At 39.9% G+C, this 17,795-nt stretch overlaps 2 protein-coding genes across 7 annotated transcripts in view; one reads left to right on the top strand and one right to left on the bottom strand.

Annotated features, from left to right (window-relative positions):
- fbxl13 (F-box and leucine-rich repeat protein 13) overlaps positions 1-17,795 on the bottom strand; it is a 45,667-nt gene that overhangs the window by 12,684 nt on the left and 15,188 nt on the right. For all 5 annotated transcript variants that reach the window (XM_061677141.1, XM_061677142.1, XM_061677143.1 and 2 more), the window contains 5 exons: positions 15,619-15,714; positions 14,868-15,003; positions 4,614-4,666; positions 2,384-2,484; positions 258-387 (listed from right to left, as the gene is read on the bottom strand). In XM_061677141.1, coding sequence (XP_061533125.1) covers positions 258-387; positions 2,384-2,484; positions 4,614-4,666; positions 14,868-15,003; positions 15,619-15,714 — 516 coding nt within the window. The remainder of the gene's footprint in view (positions 1-257; positions 388-2,383; positions 2,485-4,613; positions 4,667-14,867; positions 15,004-15,618; positions 15,715-17,795) is intronic.
- On the top strand, positions 144-17,038 carry LOC133402884 (leucine-rich repeat-containing protein 17-like). Of its 2 annotated transcripts, none has more exons than XM_061677146.1 (7): positions 144-317; positions 5,489-5,673; positions 7,062-7,532; positions 9,148-9,362; positions 10,619-10,774; positions 12,068-12,209; positions 13,516-17,038. In XM_061677146.1, the coding sequence occupies exons 2-7, from the start codon at positions 5,543-5,545 to the stop codon at positions 13,796-13,798; spliced, it is 1,398 nt and encodes a 465-aa protein (XP_061533130.1). In that variant the 5' UTR covers positions 144-317; positions 5,489-5,542; the 3' UTR covers positions 13,799-17,038. The 2 variants fall into 2 exon arrangements, with proteins under 2 accessions (XP_061533130.1, XP_061533132.1); XM_061677148.1 differs by lacking the exon at positions 144-317 and adding an exon at positions 4,619-4,689.

Below are 17,795 nucleotides of genomic sequence, written 5' to 3'. Positions count from 1 at the left end.
CTTTCCGGGCCCCATAAAATGAAACCATACATCTGGAAGTGAGCATAACAGAGTGTGTTGTCATGCATGTGCGTGAGCACATGGCGAGCGGGTGGGCTGATTCAACAGGCCCAACCCCGTTCTTCCTCCCCTCCTTTCTTCCTTAGCTCATTTTGTGTGAGGAACAAGAGGGGACACGTGCAAACAAGGACAAGCGGAGCGACTGGATTCTTCCAATCCATTTGGATTATTTCACTTAAGTACACTCAACGACTGACCTGGGAACAGCCGGACAGGTCTAGGTGCAGGAGATTGTGGCACCCTCTTCCCAAGCTCAGGTACTGAAATCCTTCATCTGTCATTTTGTGGCAGTAGGCCAAGCTCAGGTACTGGAGGTTGATGCAGTGCCTGTTGAAAGAAAAATGTAGAGACCAAAGACAAATAAAATTACAGAACTATCAACATCAGTTGGGGTCTCTAATCAAAACAACATGGCAATTAAATAAGCAATAACAATACTGTAGTCACGAAAGGCTTTTTTTATTTTTATTTTGGGAACTTTTAAATCATTTGTGAAGCAGAATGTGACTGTGAAAGGATATTCTTTAGTTTGCTTTCGTATAGTGTATTTTCTACAAACGTTTTCACAAACAATTTCATTGTATTTCCCTCTGTACAATGACAATACAGTGAACCCACATATTACATTTCCTTCCCCAATAGGTGAAAATCTGTGATATAGAGAGACCACATCATTTTTTTTTTTTTTGATAGTTTTACCCCTCCCACATGCTTCAAAACACATTCAAACACACTTTTTAAACTCAGTGTAAGGATATTGGATCACAAAAACAAACAAAATTAAAAGCATAAAACGTATAGAAAACGTTGTACGCATTGTAGTGTATGTTCCTTTAAGAAGCGGGGCCTTTTGTGTGTCGTGTGACATCGGCGAGTCTGTGTATGACTGTCTGGGTGTGAGCTGTGGCCAACAGCAGTTAGCCTAATAGCACAGATGCCCAAGTCATATTTGAAAATGAAAAATTAAAAAAAAGAAGAAAGAAAATGTTATTTTCAGCACACAGTCTATTTTTTTAAATCAATTTTGTTACAGTAAGTTAAAAATGACTTAAGCAATTATGCTGTTAGGCTAACTGTATGTGTTTTATGATCAACCGGCGTTCAGTAAATGGTTAAAAAGTGCCTTTGCCTACATGCAAGGGATTAAAGTAAATACACTGTAAAAACCCATAAAAAACAATCAGTAAAATAGAGATGAACCATGACATAGTGGGGAAAGACTGAATGCTTTGTATTCCATTCTACACACTTTTGTTTGTTGTACTTCCACAAACTACAGCAGATTAACACTCCTATTAAATGATTAATTGCCAAGTGCCAAGTCACACATTTTACAATCAGAAAATCTCCTGGGCCAACACCAAACAAAAATGTCACAAAAAGTATATACTGAAAAAAATGATGGTTTTTGTCTCAATTTGCTCACAAATGTACTTACCCACTGTGAAATCTGGGCCTGTTCACTTGAACACAAAGATAATATTCTGTTGTATGAATGGGAAAAGGTGGATACAAGGGTTATGTCTACCTTCTGCCATTTAGTGAAAGCGCATTTATTTGTTTTTCCTGACAGAGACAGAGACCAGACAGAGATCAATAATAACAATGTTATTTGTAGTAAATAATTGTTGGTTCTAATGTGATGTTTTTGGTGAAACCTAACAAACTCATATTCTACTACTGATTAGTAAAAAATTTAAATAGCTATAAACAAACTTTTTTTCTGGTGAAAGAAGCATTTACTCTTTCTTTTGCTTATATTGTCACGGAACATAATATTCTGTGCAAAAGATCAGTGGAAATGCTCTAAAACGGCTGACGACATGAGGAACTCTGCTTCGAAAAGTTGATTGCTATTGAATGATTTCCTCTTTTACGCCCTATGATCACTACATTAATATGCATAGCAATTGGGAATCACTGGATTAATGACTCAATCAGGCGTTTGGCTCCTAGACCCATAATACTTTGTCTTCCTGAGACAATTCTACGCGTCCAACTTTGTGGTAGCAAGTTTGGGAAAGGCCCTTATTCTATTCCAGCCTGACTGATTTACAGCTAGAATATTCGCATCGCATAAATCCATCCACAATGGCAATTATGCGTTTTTTTTTTTTTTCCTTCTGTGTGTGTGTTTACGTCGCAAGCGTCACATCTGTTCCTCTCCTTCTCAAAGTTGACACTGGCAGCGAGCGAGCTGTTCGCACACGTGAAAAGGGCTCTATGTCGGAAAACAAGTATACGAATGAGTGAGTAATTCTGGGAAGTGGAGGGCGAGTCTCCAGCGAGAAAAGGATTAGTGCGCTAACAAGGGGTGGTTTACCTGGCCAGCTCTCTGAGGGTGGCATCTGTCAAGAGGGTGCTGGAAAGGTTCAGGTAGAGCAAGGAGTTACAGCCCCCCACGATTGACTCAATCATGGCATCCTGTCAAAGCACACACACCACCACGTCAGTCGCATTTCATATGTAAGCGGGTCTGCCGGAGAGCTGTGGCTAAAGCTTTCCACAATATTTTCTTGACTTGTGTTTAAAACGAGCCATAAAAATGATGAGAACCAAATGCAGTGTCAATTATGTAACTGATGGGCAGATGATAAGGGTTCCAACACAGAACATATTAGGTAAGAGTGATTTCCAGCTACTGTGCAGGGAGGTGGATGAGGAAAGTATCCCATTTCACTTAATTGGTTCAAATACAGTGCTACCTTGCGATACGAGTGAGCCGACTTGCGAGTTTTTCGAGACACGAGCGCTGTATGGTGGCAGGTACCTCAACTCACTTCACGTCTTTCTGTCTCATACTGCCTCCTAGTGGCCAAGGCGCACATACCAGAACGAGCAGCGTAGTTAGAGTAATGGTGGCAAAATTTTAATTGAATTATTTTCAATTCTATTAAAATGATGTAATTACTGAATGTTTTTATAAAGTATAATGTTTTAGGTTGCTGTTATTGACATTAAAAACACAGTACAAAAATGTTTTGTTTTCTTTTTAGGGAGGCTGGAAGGGATTAATGGCATTTCCACTCTTTTCAACAGGGAAAGATGATTTGAGATATGAGTCTTTTGCGTTCCGAGCGTGGTCCATGAATGAATTAAATTTGTGTATCAAAGGCCCACTCCATTATAGTTACCCTGATCCCACCACATGATCGGAAATCTGGACCAATCACATAATTTTAGGATGATCGGCACTAGATCTGATTTTTCTTCATAATTTCTTAAAGCATTTATTGTGACGTCGTGTCCTTCGATGTCTTACTATCATTATGAAGCGTTGGATTGTTGGCCCACGGATAGGGAATGTGATCTGAAAGTGGACGTGGGTGAAAATTAAAAGAGACGGGGATATTTTGAGATTAGGCTCATCATCCGCTCGAAATTCATTTGAATTGAACCTGCCGCGACGATCATCGCTGGCGACAATGAATGCAAGCTTTGATATTTTATCCACTTACATTAAGAATTCTAAATATAGTTAATTATTGTTGTGTTGCCGTTGTGCTGAGTTGAGTGGGTGGGTACCAACCACGAAGTAGGCAAGTACTCGAATTTTAATTGACAAAGCTACATCGCAACGACAGCGATGTCAAATCCGCCCGTTTTGCAAGCCTCATGAAATGTATTGCTTTCTACATTCAATCAACAAATCGAACAGATGTCAAACTTAGACCATGTCACAGACTCATTTTGACCTATAAATCAATAGAAAAAAAATTATTTTGATGGCAGGCGACATTTAACTTTTAAAGGTCATCAAGCGACAACATAGTCCTGAGGTACAAAGATACTTCCGAATGAAACCACGATAGCTTAGTAATATCGTAGTTTTATATTACACAATGTAATGTTTCAAATCCATGTGGTGGAGAGAAAAAGAAAAACACATCCACATAATTGCTGGGATTCCACAAAAATGCTTGTAATCTTTTCAAGCTGCAACTTATTAAGCCTGGTTGTACAGGATGTATTTGTTCATACATGAGCAAAAAAGGAAAATACATATTCCCTCGGGCGAGCTGAGTCACAAAAGAAAAGAGGAGCTATGGTGGCCAATAGCAGCAACAGGCAGTAAGAGCATAAGACGTTATCTGAATGTCTTTTACAACAACAGTTGGCCTGTTGTAACTATTGGATAGCGTAAACATGAAGCTGGTGTCTCAGGACAAGGATAACGTTAATAATGTATTGTCAAGGTATCCGATCGGGACTCTGTATCTGCAGATACTCAAATTCAAATGACTGACTCGGGTGCAAAAAAATGTGATAGGGACATCCCTCGCGATTATTATTATTTGTTTTCTCATAACATATCTTTGTTCATCTAGCTATGCCAGCAACATATAGTGACAGCCAGCCATTAAATGCCCTTTCACTCGATGACAGAAGGTACAATTAACAGCTGTTGCTGTTTATACAACAGAATAATAGCTTTGTGTTCAACTAAAAAGACAGATTTCACACTGAGTGTGACTCAAAATGAAAACAGGTTTGACACCCCTGCTATAATTCACAAAACCCGGGAGAGCATGAGCCAAGTTCTACTTACTCACCGTGATATTAAAACACTCGGACACGTTGAGCTCTTGGAGATTTCTGCATTCGCCTGGAAAAGAGACAGCAGAAAAGGTTGGGAAAAAAAAATGAAAAAAAAATACTTTTGTCAATTCTAATATTTGCCCTATAAAATAGTATTCATTGATTCCCTAATCTATTCTCTTAATTTCGTAGTGTTTCTCTTTGCTGCACTGCTTCCGATACATCTAAACGAAGGTTCGATTTTTGTTTTTGTCCAATCAGATTTCCGTTTCTATGTTGCCATTCAATTGAATCTGGCCAGTCTTCAGAATCAGTAGCCTAGCCGATGTAACATTATTATTATTATTTTTAAACAATCAGTTTTCAAATTTGTCCTCGCAGATGACGATGATTTTTTCATCTTCTGATGAGTTGGTCAGAGCAAAACTTGTTACAACTAAGCTCGACTAGCAAAACACATCTGTAGCAATCTGCACACATGAATACATTTCATAATCACCATCTCTGGTGAGTATGATGTATTTTATGCATTTTTAATATTTTTGTCATGTTATTATATATTGATTGTGAACTGCTCCATGCTGTTACATTGCATTCTTGTCTAGCATTGATGCTGACTATAAATGCAAAGTCCACCACTAATATATGTACAACTGTTCAACATGCGGTGTTGCCACTTAACAACGGTCGAAGTTGTACTACACCAAAGTGTGGAAATACTGATAGAAGGCTATAAATACACATTTGGATGTTCCTTGTGTGTTACGCAACACGCTGCTGCATTACACTCCTTCCACAGCTGTAGTCCATCAACAGTTACAACAGCTAACCTCTGACCCATTTCAAATCCTCATTACTAGAACTAAAACAACTCTGTTCGACTCCACAGCCCTCCTGAGAGAAAAGAGAGAAAGAAAGAGAGAAAAGCGCTGCAGGTTCCAGCATGCGTGTGACCTCCTCTTTCGTCGTAGCCTCCCTGCTTCTGCTCCTGCTTCTGCCGCCGTTCGTAGAGATGAAACGAGCGGGCAAAGTCAGAGGCCTCAGAAGAGCAAGACAAAAGCTCGCCCGAGACAGGTGGGCACCATTCATTGGATACTCTGAAATATCCTAAGGTCCGATGTGAGTGTGAATGCGAGTGTGAGTGGTTGCTGTGCCCTCCGATTGGCCAGACACCAAAGTCAGCTGGGATATGCTCCATGGCGTTATATAAGAGAATTGTTTGATGTTGTCAGCAACAAGAATGATTTATGACAATTGTGTTGCAGCAGAATCACATGAGGACAATGCTATACAAATTTGACGGTACTCTGCAAACCCCATATTGGTTTTCAAAAGTGTAAGACAGAATTCGGCCAGGTTGAGGTAGATAATTGTTTGTTCTTTTTAACCATACTATCAATGCAAAATCCTGCTTAAAATAATCAAGAAATCAAGAATAATAGCACCCAAATTTGGAAAATATCACTTAATTTAGGCAAAATTATCTAACAATAGAACAGGAAAATTGGACTTGGCAAGATTTTTTTTTAAACAAATAAACAGAGCTATTGTAAAGAAACACTGATGCCTTAAATGAAAAAGTAATGAAATCCATAAAAAGTTACTTAAATGAAGCAGTTATCTTTCAATACAACAGTAAAAAAGTAAACATAGCTTGTGTAAAAATGATGTCTTAAAACTAATGTATTTATACTACCTCACATACAGATTTATCGTATTTCTTATTTTAAGATAAGCTTACTAATAACCAGTAATAAAATCACAATAACAAGTTATAATACGGCGGCACGGTGGCCGACTGGTTAGTCAGCCTCACAGTTCTGAGGACCCGGGTTCAATCCCCGCGGGGCCCTGCCTGTGTGGAGTTTGCATGTTCAACTTGCAGTCAATGACCTACCAGTCGAGGAGGGTTGCCTTTCATTTGTTTTGCTCTCAAGCATATTTTATACTGAAAAAAAGCAACATCTGCTGACTTTGTTGCACATTCTGGCACAATTCCTACATTAGTCTTAAGTGATTTTTAAAATTAGTACGAATAACGAAAGGCGAAAGCCAAAGAGGTCAGTTTTTCCACAACTGCATGAAAACATCGAAGAATTTTGGAGTTTTCACCCAGGCCTGAGTTTTTTACAAAACCCACGGATATTTTGAATATGAATATTAATTTCCAGGTACTTGCATCTGCATCGGGTACACACCTTTGAAGAAAGCTAGTGTTTGTGGAGTGCCTGACTGATTTTCCCGTTTCTCTTACCTTCACAATTGCTTGTTTTGCCACCCATACACAGCTCTCTGGTTTGCATGTTGGTTACTCATCTAAGGAAATGTAGTCTTGACAGGCTAAACCCAATCTGAAACTGATAAATGGTGGCTTTCAAACAAATACCAAATCCTTGCCGCTCACAATGTGGTCAATCCACTTTCCTTAATGAATTTCTTCCTTTTGTGTTGAAAACCCTCAGGGTGAGAGGTGTCGGCCGTCACAGCAGATCCGACCCCCCAAGACCAGCCAACTGCTCTGAATGGTTAGAGTCCGGGCGTGTCTTTGCAGACTGTCAAGACTGCCGCCTCACCTCCATTCCCAGGCCGCAGACCTGGTCCAGAGCACCAAAGTACCTCCTCTTAGCACGTAATAGGATCAAGATCCTCCGTGACGAAGCCTTCACCGGTTACGGGAGTCTAACCAGTCTGGACTTGCAGCAGAATCACATCTCATTGGTGGAGGAGGGGGCCTTCGAGGGTTTGACTCGGCTCACAACCCTGCTGCTCCAGCACAACCGCCTGACTTCGCTGAACGAGGAAGCCCTCATCCCCATGCCCAACCTCCGCTACCTGCGCCTCTATGACAATCCTTTGAATTGTCACTGTGACATGGACAGTCTCGTACAAACTCTTCAGGTCCCGAGTAACCGTAATCTGGGAAATCATGCCAGGTGAGGTTTCCCAAAGAAGGTATTTTGGTGGAAAGTAACGAAGAAAAAATACTTTGTTACTGTACTTAGGTGGATTATTGAGGTATCTGTACTATACTTGACTGTTTACTTTGCTGGCCACTTTTTAATTTTACTCCTTACACTTGAGAAACAGATCTTTACATTCCACTCCTTACTTTGTCAAAATGGGCTCGCTACTTTTTTCATCCTCCGCAGATGACAACACGATGTAAAAAAAAGATGTGAACAAGGAGAGTTGAGCTATATATCGAATGATTATTTGAGCTCTTAGGGACTTATAAGGCGTAAAAGAAAAAGGGGTAGCACTTAAAAGGGAAGAACCAGAGAGCATTACAAGGGAAGACGCAACAAATGCGAAGATATTCCCCATCCATGGCGTTACATAAGAGAATTGTTTGATGTTGTCAGCAACAAGAATGATTCATGACAATTGTGTTGTCTTGTGCCAGCCTAAAAACCATTCCCTGTCAATCTGAAAAATACACAAGTCCATTGGATAAAAGGTCTACACACCCCTGTTCAATGCCAGGTTTTTGTGATATTAAAAAGGGAAACCAAGATAAATACATTCAAAACTGTTTCTACCATTAGTGTGCCCTATGACATATACTACTCCAATGGGGGAAAAAAATTCCCAAACATGTGTGGGAAAATGTGTTATGGTCTGATGGAATTAAGGTTTAACATGTTGCCCATAATTCCAAAACAACACTGCTCATCACCAAAAGAAAACCATTGCTACAGTCAAGTACAGCGGTGGCAGATTCATGCTTTCTTCATCTGGAACTGTGGGGCCTTAGAAAAGATGGAGTGAATTATTATCCAGTTCCAAATAGCAGCACATTAGCACAAAACCTTCAGGCTTCTGCTAGGAAAAAAATAAAAAGTCAGAAAAAAAAACCTGCTCGGAGATCAAAAATGTATTTGTGGTTAGTCAGAGGTACTTGAAACGGTGGCAGATGTGTGCTTACTCCCATTTAAGTTTGACTGTCTGGTTAATGCTGAAGAAGGCCACGTCTAAGTTATAAGACGGTGTGCACGCTTGTGCAACCTCATTTTTTCTGTTTTTTATTTTTACTTCTAGAAAGGATTTTGTATTTATTTAATTGAGTTTTACAGGTTGTATGCCACATTAGAGCTGGAAAACGTTTCGGAACTGTTGATTTTGGTTTGAACAGGCGTCGGTAGACTTTTTATATTCACTCTAAGGATGTATTTTTTCAGTTGTTATCAGTTGTTAGCATTTTGTTTGTTAGTCAGTACACAACATTAGTAAAAGCTATGGGTAGGTGTTTTGATAGCATACAAGCCCGAGCCAACGCTAGCTAATCTTTCACCCTTCTCAGTACAACTACTACCCAAGTTATTAAAAGTGGGAAAATATTTTTAGGTTTTTAAAATGGGAAATACAAGTGAAAGTAAAAATGAATTTGTACTTTTGTACTTAAGTACATTTCAGTCTGTATTTTGTTACTTTTATATAAAGTAGATGAAGTATCTGTACTTCTACTTAGAGTAGAGTACAAGTACTTTTGCCAGATCTGAGAACAAGACACGAACAAGACATAACTTTTTGCTGTGGTTGCCTTTGAAGGTGTGCAGAGCCTCTTAGGCTGAAAGGCAAGAAGTTGAAACGGATTGACCCCGAGCTGCTCTGCAAGAGGTTCAACCCGAAGGAAAAGCCGCAGGGTGACCAGACTGACCCCAAAGATCCCGTGGAGCCCAGTCCCTTCCAAAACAAACCAGATGCCATCACATCCTGCCACACTTATTACTTCCCTCATGTACGCGTGGACTGCAGTAACCGAGGCAAGTCTTTCATCTACATGGGATTCCGTTGATCATTGCGATGAACGGGCACCTCCTAATTTCCTACGTAATGAAAAGCATTTATCACAGACGGGCTCTATGATTGGATACTGATGCATGACTGGAATGATTACACTTATTATCCTCAAAGAATTCCCAGAGAAGGTAAATAATATAGTAGAACATCTAAAGTGGGGTACACGCATACCAACAATTGGGACAAATTTGAGCATTTTCCCTCCTTCGTGATAAAAGTTGGCAAAGGTCAGATTGACGGATGTCTCTAAATCCGTATTTCCCAACATTTATTGAACCAAGGCACATAGTTTATATTAGAAAAACCTCCCGGCACACTACCAAAAAAAATGTCATAAGAACTACAGTTTCCTGCAGTAATGATGCTTTTGTCTCAATTTACTCACAAATTTACTTAGTGTGTGCATGCCATGACATATTTTGTTGTATAAATGGCAAAAGGCTGATAACATGTTAATTATGTACCTCGTGCCATCCAGTGCAAGAGCATTTAATTGTTCTGTGACTGTCATTATATGTCGCGGGCATAGATCGTTGAACAAAGTTTGTGCCAATTAAGTGAAATCAGCCAATTAAGTGAAATTAAGTGAATTAACTTCCTGCGACATATCGGCAATGCTAAATTGTCAAGCTTTTTTGCCTTTGCTGTCTAATTTGGGTGAAGCACGGCGTCAAATTTTTGTGATCATTTAGAAGGTTAGCCATGAAAACGGGGCAGCAAGTGCATATTCATCCATGGTCGCCGCTTTAAATTTACTTTTATTTAGTTGTATTATAGACTGTTCCCTTAGTTTTAACACTTCCATGGCAGTTAAAACGTTTTCACGATGGAAACAGTTTGATCCTGGAAGGAATTACAGTGGAACCTTGACTTATGAATTTAATTTGTTTTGTGACTTAATAACTCAATGTACTCATGTCTAGAATTGTGAGTACGATGCAGGATGCCAGGAGGATGTTGTGGCGTTCGCTGCCGCCATGTAGAACCGGTGTATCTGAAGCTTGCCTGTCACTCAAATTTTGTCTCGCAACACCGAAAAAAATCAACTAAGCGACATATCACTCAGAAAACCAGTACCACTTTAATTCTATTTCCATTACTTCCTATGGGAAGAATCCATTGCAAACACGAACGTTTCACTGGATATGGGACAAATAAATTTTTGAGCGAATGAATTAGGAAATCTTCCTCACACGTGTCCACCTGTCTTGACCTGAAGGTCTAACCGAGGTGCCTGCCGGTATTCCCGAGGACGCCGTCCAACTAGATCTCTCCCACAATTCCATCCGACATCTCAAGGGCAAGAGTTTCCAAGGTGCAAAAAGTCTGAAAACGCTGAACCTCAGCCACAACAACATGGAGCGCATTGACACAGGTATTCAGTATACACACACAATAAGTTAGGAAGATTGGGCTTTGGGGTGAATGTTCAGGATGTACCTAAAATGTACTATAAACTGGAGAGGTGAACTTAATTTGACATTCTGATCTGATTACTCCTTTAAAAAGTTACTTCACTGATTACTTGATTTTAAAAGTCACTAAGTTAGATTACAAGTTACTTTGTTAGTTCCATTCAGTAGCTACATAATGCATATTAACCAGGACACATGTTATCAGACACAACTTAAAGGTGGACACAATAACACAATATGAGCCCTACTTACGGACACAAATCATAGCACTCGCTAAGCTAACGTTGCAACCACCTCAGCACAGCATGCTAACTTAGCACATAATAGGTAGGTACGAAACAGACTTCATTTTGGCAATTAAACAATTGTACACACGGTGGACACAAACTCCAGGAGAAGATAATGCTCCGGTAATATATGAAATACTGCTAGCAACGTCATTTAAATAACTGTGTCACTCTTGACGTCTACCGTGATGTCCTTCGAGCTATGGAAGACTCACAAAAAATAGCACCTGCAACATTTACCTGCTAAAAAAAAAACAAAAAAAAGATTCTTTTCTAAAACGTAAATGATGTTAATTGTTATTGTTTACTTGTTTGTGTTGCCCTGTAGTATTACAATGCGTGTATAACTTAGCGGTGCTGTGAGGTTGTATTTGTGTTGCATGTATATTTTATTTTTGTTTGACTCTGACAGAAGGTTGTGTTTGGTGGAGTGACCTCCTGGTCATTTCCATTGTGTTACTAAACGGCTCCAACTACTGGAGACAAATTCCTTGTGTGTTTTTTTTTTTTGGACATACTTGGCAAATAAAGATGAGTCTGATTCTGATTCTAAATAACTGCTTGAAATTTGACCCGAAAGCCAAATATCCCTAACGTTTTGTGACTAGTGTATGTTTTAAGTGTGTTACTAGAGCTACAGAGTAAAAGCAGCACAATTTCTCAGCATGTGCTTGATACAGGATGACAGGGAAAAAAAAGAGGCTTTTTTGTGTTTTTCCTGGAGCAGCCAAGAGTTTGGGGGGAAAGTTGTTTTCTGCTGGGAACCTCTGTTTCTCATTTTCCCCCTTTTAGAGACCATTAGCTACCTCTAAAACTATGAAGGAGCTGAATTGGATTACATGAGAAAAAAATAACACTGTGCACAAGCTTCCACTCAAGCAGGCTCAGTTTGACTGACCGGGTGCTTACTGGTCATGGTAACTGGTTGTGATGGGTAAACAAACATGCTCTTGTGCACTTTTCCAGCTTCCTTGTTTGGGCTCCTACACCTCCGCGAGTTGGACCTGTCAGACAACAGCCTGCATTTTGTCCAGTATGGGGTTCTTGAAGACCTCTACTTTCTGTCCAAGCTGAAGCTGGGGGGAAACCCCTGGGTGTGTGACTACAGGTGGGGCTTAACGCTTTTGTGGGAAATAATTTTTTTCCCCCACCCATACAGCTCTGTGGGCTTCCTGTTAGTTACACCTTTCACTAGTATACATGTAGTTTTCACAGACAAAACCCAAATTCAACATAATTTGGAAAGTTTTAACATTTTTAGGTGAGCTAAACTATTGTAATCCATCAATTTTCTATAGCGCTAGTCCTCATTTGGGTTGCGGATGAGTTAGAGCCTATCCCAGATGACTTTGCGCGAGAGGCGCCAGTCAATAGCAGGGCACATGCAGAAAAAACAAGGATTTACACACATGGAAAACTCAGAAATACAATTTATGTCTTTGGAATAAATATGGCTGTAAACTGGAGTATAGGTAAAAAAAAAAATCAAACTCAACAGTGCAAGATAGAAGTGCCAATGTTCCTTCTCATCTGTTTTCTGTACTGCCTATCCAGTAAAGGGCCCTGAGAAGGAAAGCCTTTCCAAGATAACATTTTAAGCAAAAGGAGAGCTATACCCGAGACTGGTCGCCAGCACCAGCAAGGCACAAAAAATAAAAACCATTCACACTCACAATAACACCTATAGACAATTTAGTCTTGAATGAACCTAACATGCATGTTTTCGGAATGTGGAAGGAAATCAGAGAACCCAGAGAAAACCCACGTAAGCACAGGGAGAACATGCAAATGCCTCCTTTTCCCACCAGGTTAAAAAAATGGGTTAAATATTGTTTCTGTCCCAGAAACGAGCAAAAAAATTACCTTGCTGTCAAATGAGGAGTTGAACGACTTTCCACGTGAAGTAACATGAAAGTGGGTTTTAAAAAGGCCCAAGCTTAAAAAAATAAACAACCCTGAATGTCTAGTCTCAGTAAACATCATGAGATTTTACTCGTTAATATCCAGCAGTTCACTTCTTTGCTCGTCAAAGTTGGATGGAGGTTGCTGATGTCATCGATGGGCCAGTGCTCTGGCCCTGTGAGGACAAATTTTAAATCTGATTGGTTAAAGAAACAAGTTTACATGGCCTAGGCAGACTGGACTGACATGGCAACACATAGAGGGTGAAATCTGATTGAACAAAAAAATTAAATCTAACATCCACATACACTTAAGAAATGTAACAAAATGAAGATAAGACACTGTTGGGAATAAATTAACACAATTTCATGGAACAAGTATTACAATTTAGCAAGAGGTGTAACCAACATGAAAACCAGAGCTTTCTCTCATTCTAATCCCTTGTCTCATAGTCATCTCTTGATGTCAAAACCCTAAGAAAAAAAAACAGTAAAACTAAGTGCAATTCGCAGCATCCACTACATGGTGTATTGGCTTCGACTGCACCCGGTGGTGAGACACTCCGGCCTGTTGTGTCGCTCGCCTCCCGAATACACGGGCGAGAGTGTGGAGGAATACGTGCGCTCCTACAACCGAGGGTGTCCCAGAGACAGACAGAAGAGTCAGCAAGACCAAACTGAGACGGACGAGCTGCTCTGGAACTCCCTGGAAGAGGTGCAGGGCGAGCCGGAAGAGGAAGTGGAACCCAGCCACTTGAGACAGCCTCAGAAGTACCAGATTATCAGACTGTCTTGAGGGAAAAGGTGCCAAATGGGCTCTGTTTACAACTGTCCCCACTTACTTTCCATATTGTCAAATAGTCTGTATCAGATGAAGAATCTACTTTTGTGCTGTGTAATCCCTCCAAAATATGGGAATGACCTTGAATCTTTAAAAAAGAAATGTTAGCTACACCGCTTTGCAAGTTTAATAGGGATCTGTTCATTTTCCAGTGGTGTATAACAGTGATCCCAAACCTTTTATCCGCCACAGACCGGTTCATGCTAGTACATACTTGGGAGGGCTGAGGGGCTGGGGCAGGGGCACGTTTGCCGATGGTACCCGGCCCGCGGGCCGGTGGTCAGGGACCACTGGTGTGTAATTATTACAAATGTCACAATATTGTTGCTTAGTACACTCCAATGTTGCATAAAAAAAAAGAAACATTGATTTATTTGGAAAATCTGGTTGATTAACTTCATATCTAGGTTATGCCACGTTAACTTGATATTTAGGTTATCCCACATTAAAGTTTGCAGTTTTAAATTTGAATTTGAATGTAGCCTCACTTTACTAATCCCCACCATCTTAATTGTCTGAAACCAGGTAACAAGAAAATGTTCATTCCAGTCAACGGTTAACTGAAATGACAATTTACTGAGATACAACATTGTATAGTACAGCTGTAGTCAAAAATATAATATTAACATTTTTTGAAAGGGAAGATATAATGTAAAATTAGATTTTTAATGGCTTGTCTATAAATAGTTGGATTTCTGGAGAGCCTGGCAGTCAATCAAGTGTGAAATTACACTAAGTAAACCTTTTGTAATTTGCTGATTTCCCAAAATGTGTTGTATTGCGGAAATTGTTCCGCACTATAACCTATGTAAATTAGCCCCACTGTGACATAACAGTGGGGCTAATTTATTTGTATTGAATTTTAATCGGACGGAGTTATGATCATACAAGAAAAGCTGCAATACGTTTTGTTGGCTGCACAGAGTAGCATTAGCGAACAGTTAGCTTCTGATTAGTGCCACATACTTGATTGCTTGCTGAAGTTGTTGATGCCGTAGTGGTGCTGTACAAATGGAAAACTCACCAATATGTTTCAAACTGGACCATTCTAAGGAGGTGCAGCCGCGCAGATTCAGGTGGATCACAAATGGACGGAAATTCAGCAGGACATCCTTCATAATGTCGTTTGTTATCCAGCGCTTATCCACTGAGACATTGATCTGAGCAGTGAGGAAGAAATTTATATCACTATTGGGAGTAATTTTGCATCTACAAAAAAATTCCATGTGAAGTTTAAATGGGACTGCTACCTGTTGCGAGTCAGAAACCTACATTTTTAAGGAGTTATGGAAAGTTGGCCTTGCATTGTAGAGGTATTTTAAACTTTGGCCTCAACAAACTCAAAGGTATAACAATGGTCAAATTGTGAACAAACAATAATGCTAACAGTTGGTATGCTAACATAAAACACAAAGACAGATAAAAAAGGATTTAACTATTGTGTAATAGCATAGCTTAAATGTTAACATGATAATAATTTCTATGCTAATATTCAGGATGATAGCAACCTGGTTAGAAAATTTGCTTTGGCACATTTTACCTGTGGTTGCCAACAATTTCCAACAAGTATTGATACAATGCTAACATGCTAACAATTGTTATGCTAACACATAGCAAGATACCAACATACTGTAAGTAGAGGAAGTGCTGAGGCAGAGCAATAAGGATTTTACATTGTGCCCCACTTGTCAGGTACGATTTTGAAAGCGTATAGCTTAAATGCTAACATGCTAGTAGTTGTTATGCTAACAGTATTCCACGCATATTGTACAAACCTTACTCCACAAAGTGCCCGAATGGATGAGACTTCTCCAACTGCAGCACACTTCCGAACAGCTCAGCAAGTCTCGTAGTTCCATATATTCGAAGATCTGCGGGCAAAAAAAAACAAAACAAAAAAAAAAAGTAGGAAAGTGGTACCTTGACTAACAACTTTAATTTGTTCCGTGACCAAGCTTGTAACTCAACTTACACGTGTATCAAATCAATTTTGCTCCCCGCGACCCTGAACAGGTCATTTTGAGGAATCCTCATGAAAAAAGGTGAGTGAGGGCCCATTCATTACTGTTTGCAGCATAGAGTAGATTTATTGTTGTTCTTTTTCCCTATTAACTCTGTCTGTCCCTTATATAAAACCTCACTCGATCCGACTGAATTTCCAATAACTCTTAATTATGAAGTAAACAAAGACTAACATGCTGCTCACCTTTTGCCAGAAAATGTGAGGCCAAAAACAAACAAGGCTTTCTTTGTTACTACTTGAAACTGTCAAAAAAAAAAACACAAACCAATAAACCTGAGGCCCTGGTAGTTAAGGCCTCACACTGTGTGTGTGTGCGTGCATGTGTATTATAAAAATATTGAAATATTAATTTACAAATAGTAATATTAATAATTCTCTGAAGGGCGGCACAATGGGTTAGAGCGTCTGCCTCACAGTTCTGAGGACTGGGGTTCAATCCCCGGCCCCGCCTGTGTGGAGTTTGTATGTTCTCCCCGTGCCTGCGTGGGTTTTCTCCAGGCACTCCGGTTTCTTCCCACATCCCAAAAACATGCATGGTTGATTAATTGAAGTCTCTAAATTGCCCATAGGTGTGAATGAGAGTGCGAATGGTTGTTTGTTTATGTGTGCCCTGAGATTGACTGGCAACCAGTTCAGGGTGTACCCCGCCTCCTGCTCGATGATAGCTGGGATAGGCTCCAGCATGCCCGTGACCCTTGTGAGGAGAAGCGGCTCAGAAAATGAATGGATGGATGGTTCTCTGAAGAGCCTGCCCAGTAACCAACCATCAAGTATGAAGTTACGTAAACAACCAAGTAAAACCATTGTTATCTGCCTATTTCCCTATTTCACTAAATGTTATTTTCAGTCATCTGACCACACTGCCTAAAACCCTTTCGAGAGACCATATAAAAACTTTTTAAAAATAGTTTTACCCTTCCCACAGGATTTAAACACATTTAAAAATAGTACAACACCTAAACATATCAAAACACACTTTTTAAACCATATTTGAACTAAAAATTGAAAGATAAACTATGCAGTCTGCGTACATTGATGTGCCTTTAAGAGGCGGAGCCTGATGGGGTGGCGTGTGACCTCGGCAAGACTGTATGTGAGTGTCTGAGCGTGAGCTGTGGCCGACAGCAGCTCCTGTGAGAGTGCCCCATGTTTTACTGTTCTCATGATGTTCAATAAATGGCTGAAAAGTGCACGGGTAACTCTGACTCTTTTTTCCCCAAATGCCATGGGCGTTACAGTAAGTACAGTCATGCCTTGACTTATGAGTGCACCGACTAATGAGTTTTTATCGCAATGCGAGCTGGTTTTTTTTTTTGCTTTGACTTGCAAGAAAAACATTTAGATACACGCGCTAGATGATACTAACTCAACTTCCTTCAGAACAAGCTGCCGTTTGGCAGCTTGTGAACAATTATTTAATGCAAAACACCATACAGGTCATTAACACCTAACGACCTAATAACGATGTAATCAACAGATATTTGCACAAAAATGATGCTGTAGCACATGTAGACAGACATAATAATGATACTCACAGGCATATATACTCGTTAGCCTCTGTGAAAAACAACCAATATTGCTGCAGCTTACTGAGTCATTTAGTTCTGAAAAGCAGTTTCGTTTGAGGCTGTATGTCTATATTATACTGCTCTCTGGTGGCCAAAGTATGCAAACCATAAGGAGCACACTGTGGTGCTGGAACAGATTAATGGCATGTCCATTCATTTCAATGGGGAAATATGATTTGAGATACGAGTGTTTTAAATTGCAAGCATGGTCATAGGAGGAATTAAACTCATAAGTCAAGGCACCACTTTATATTGTAAAAGAACCATAAAAACAATCGCTTTAAAAATATGTGAGGTAATCGGGGCGTGAAAGCTTGACCGCGCTTGCCAGACTCACCATTGGCAGTATATGGGGAAGGGT

This window comes from Phycodurus eques, chromosome 5 (assembly GCF_024500275.1).
Source record: "Phycodurus eques isolate BA_2022a chromosome 5, UOR_Pequ_1.1, whole genome shotgun sequence".
NCBI classification, from domain to species: Eukaryota; Metazoa; Chordata; class Actinopteri; order Syngnathiformes; family Syngnathidae; genus Phycodurus; species Phycodurus eques.
Note: the sequence above shows the minus strand (reverse complement) of the source record. Positions and strands in the feature narration are given on the sequence as shown.

Bases quoted from the DNA above. Each gene is read 5' to 3' on its own strand.
- LOC133402884 (XM_061677146.1), top strand. From the start codon at position 5,543: ATGCGTGTGACCTCCTCTTTCGTCGTAGCCTCCCTGCTTCTGCTCCTG. The intron at 9,363-10,618 runs GCAAGTCTTTCA...CTTGACCTGAAG, and splicing joins CGTGGACTGCAGTAACCGAG to GTCTAACCGAGGTGCCTGCC. The intron at 10,775-12,067 runs GTATTCAGTATA...GCACTTTTCCAG, and splicing joins CATGGAGCGCATTGACACAG to CTTCCTTGTTTGGGCTCCTA.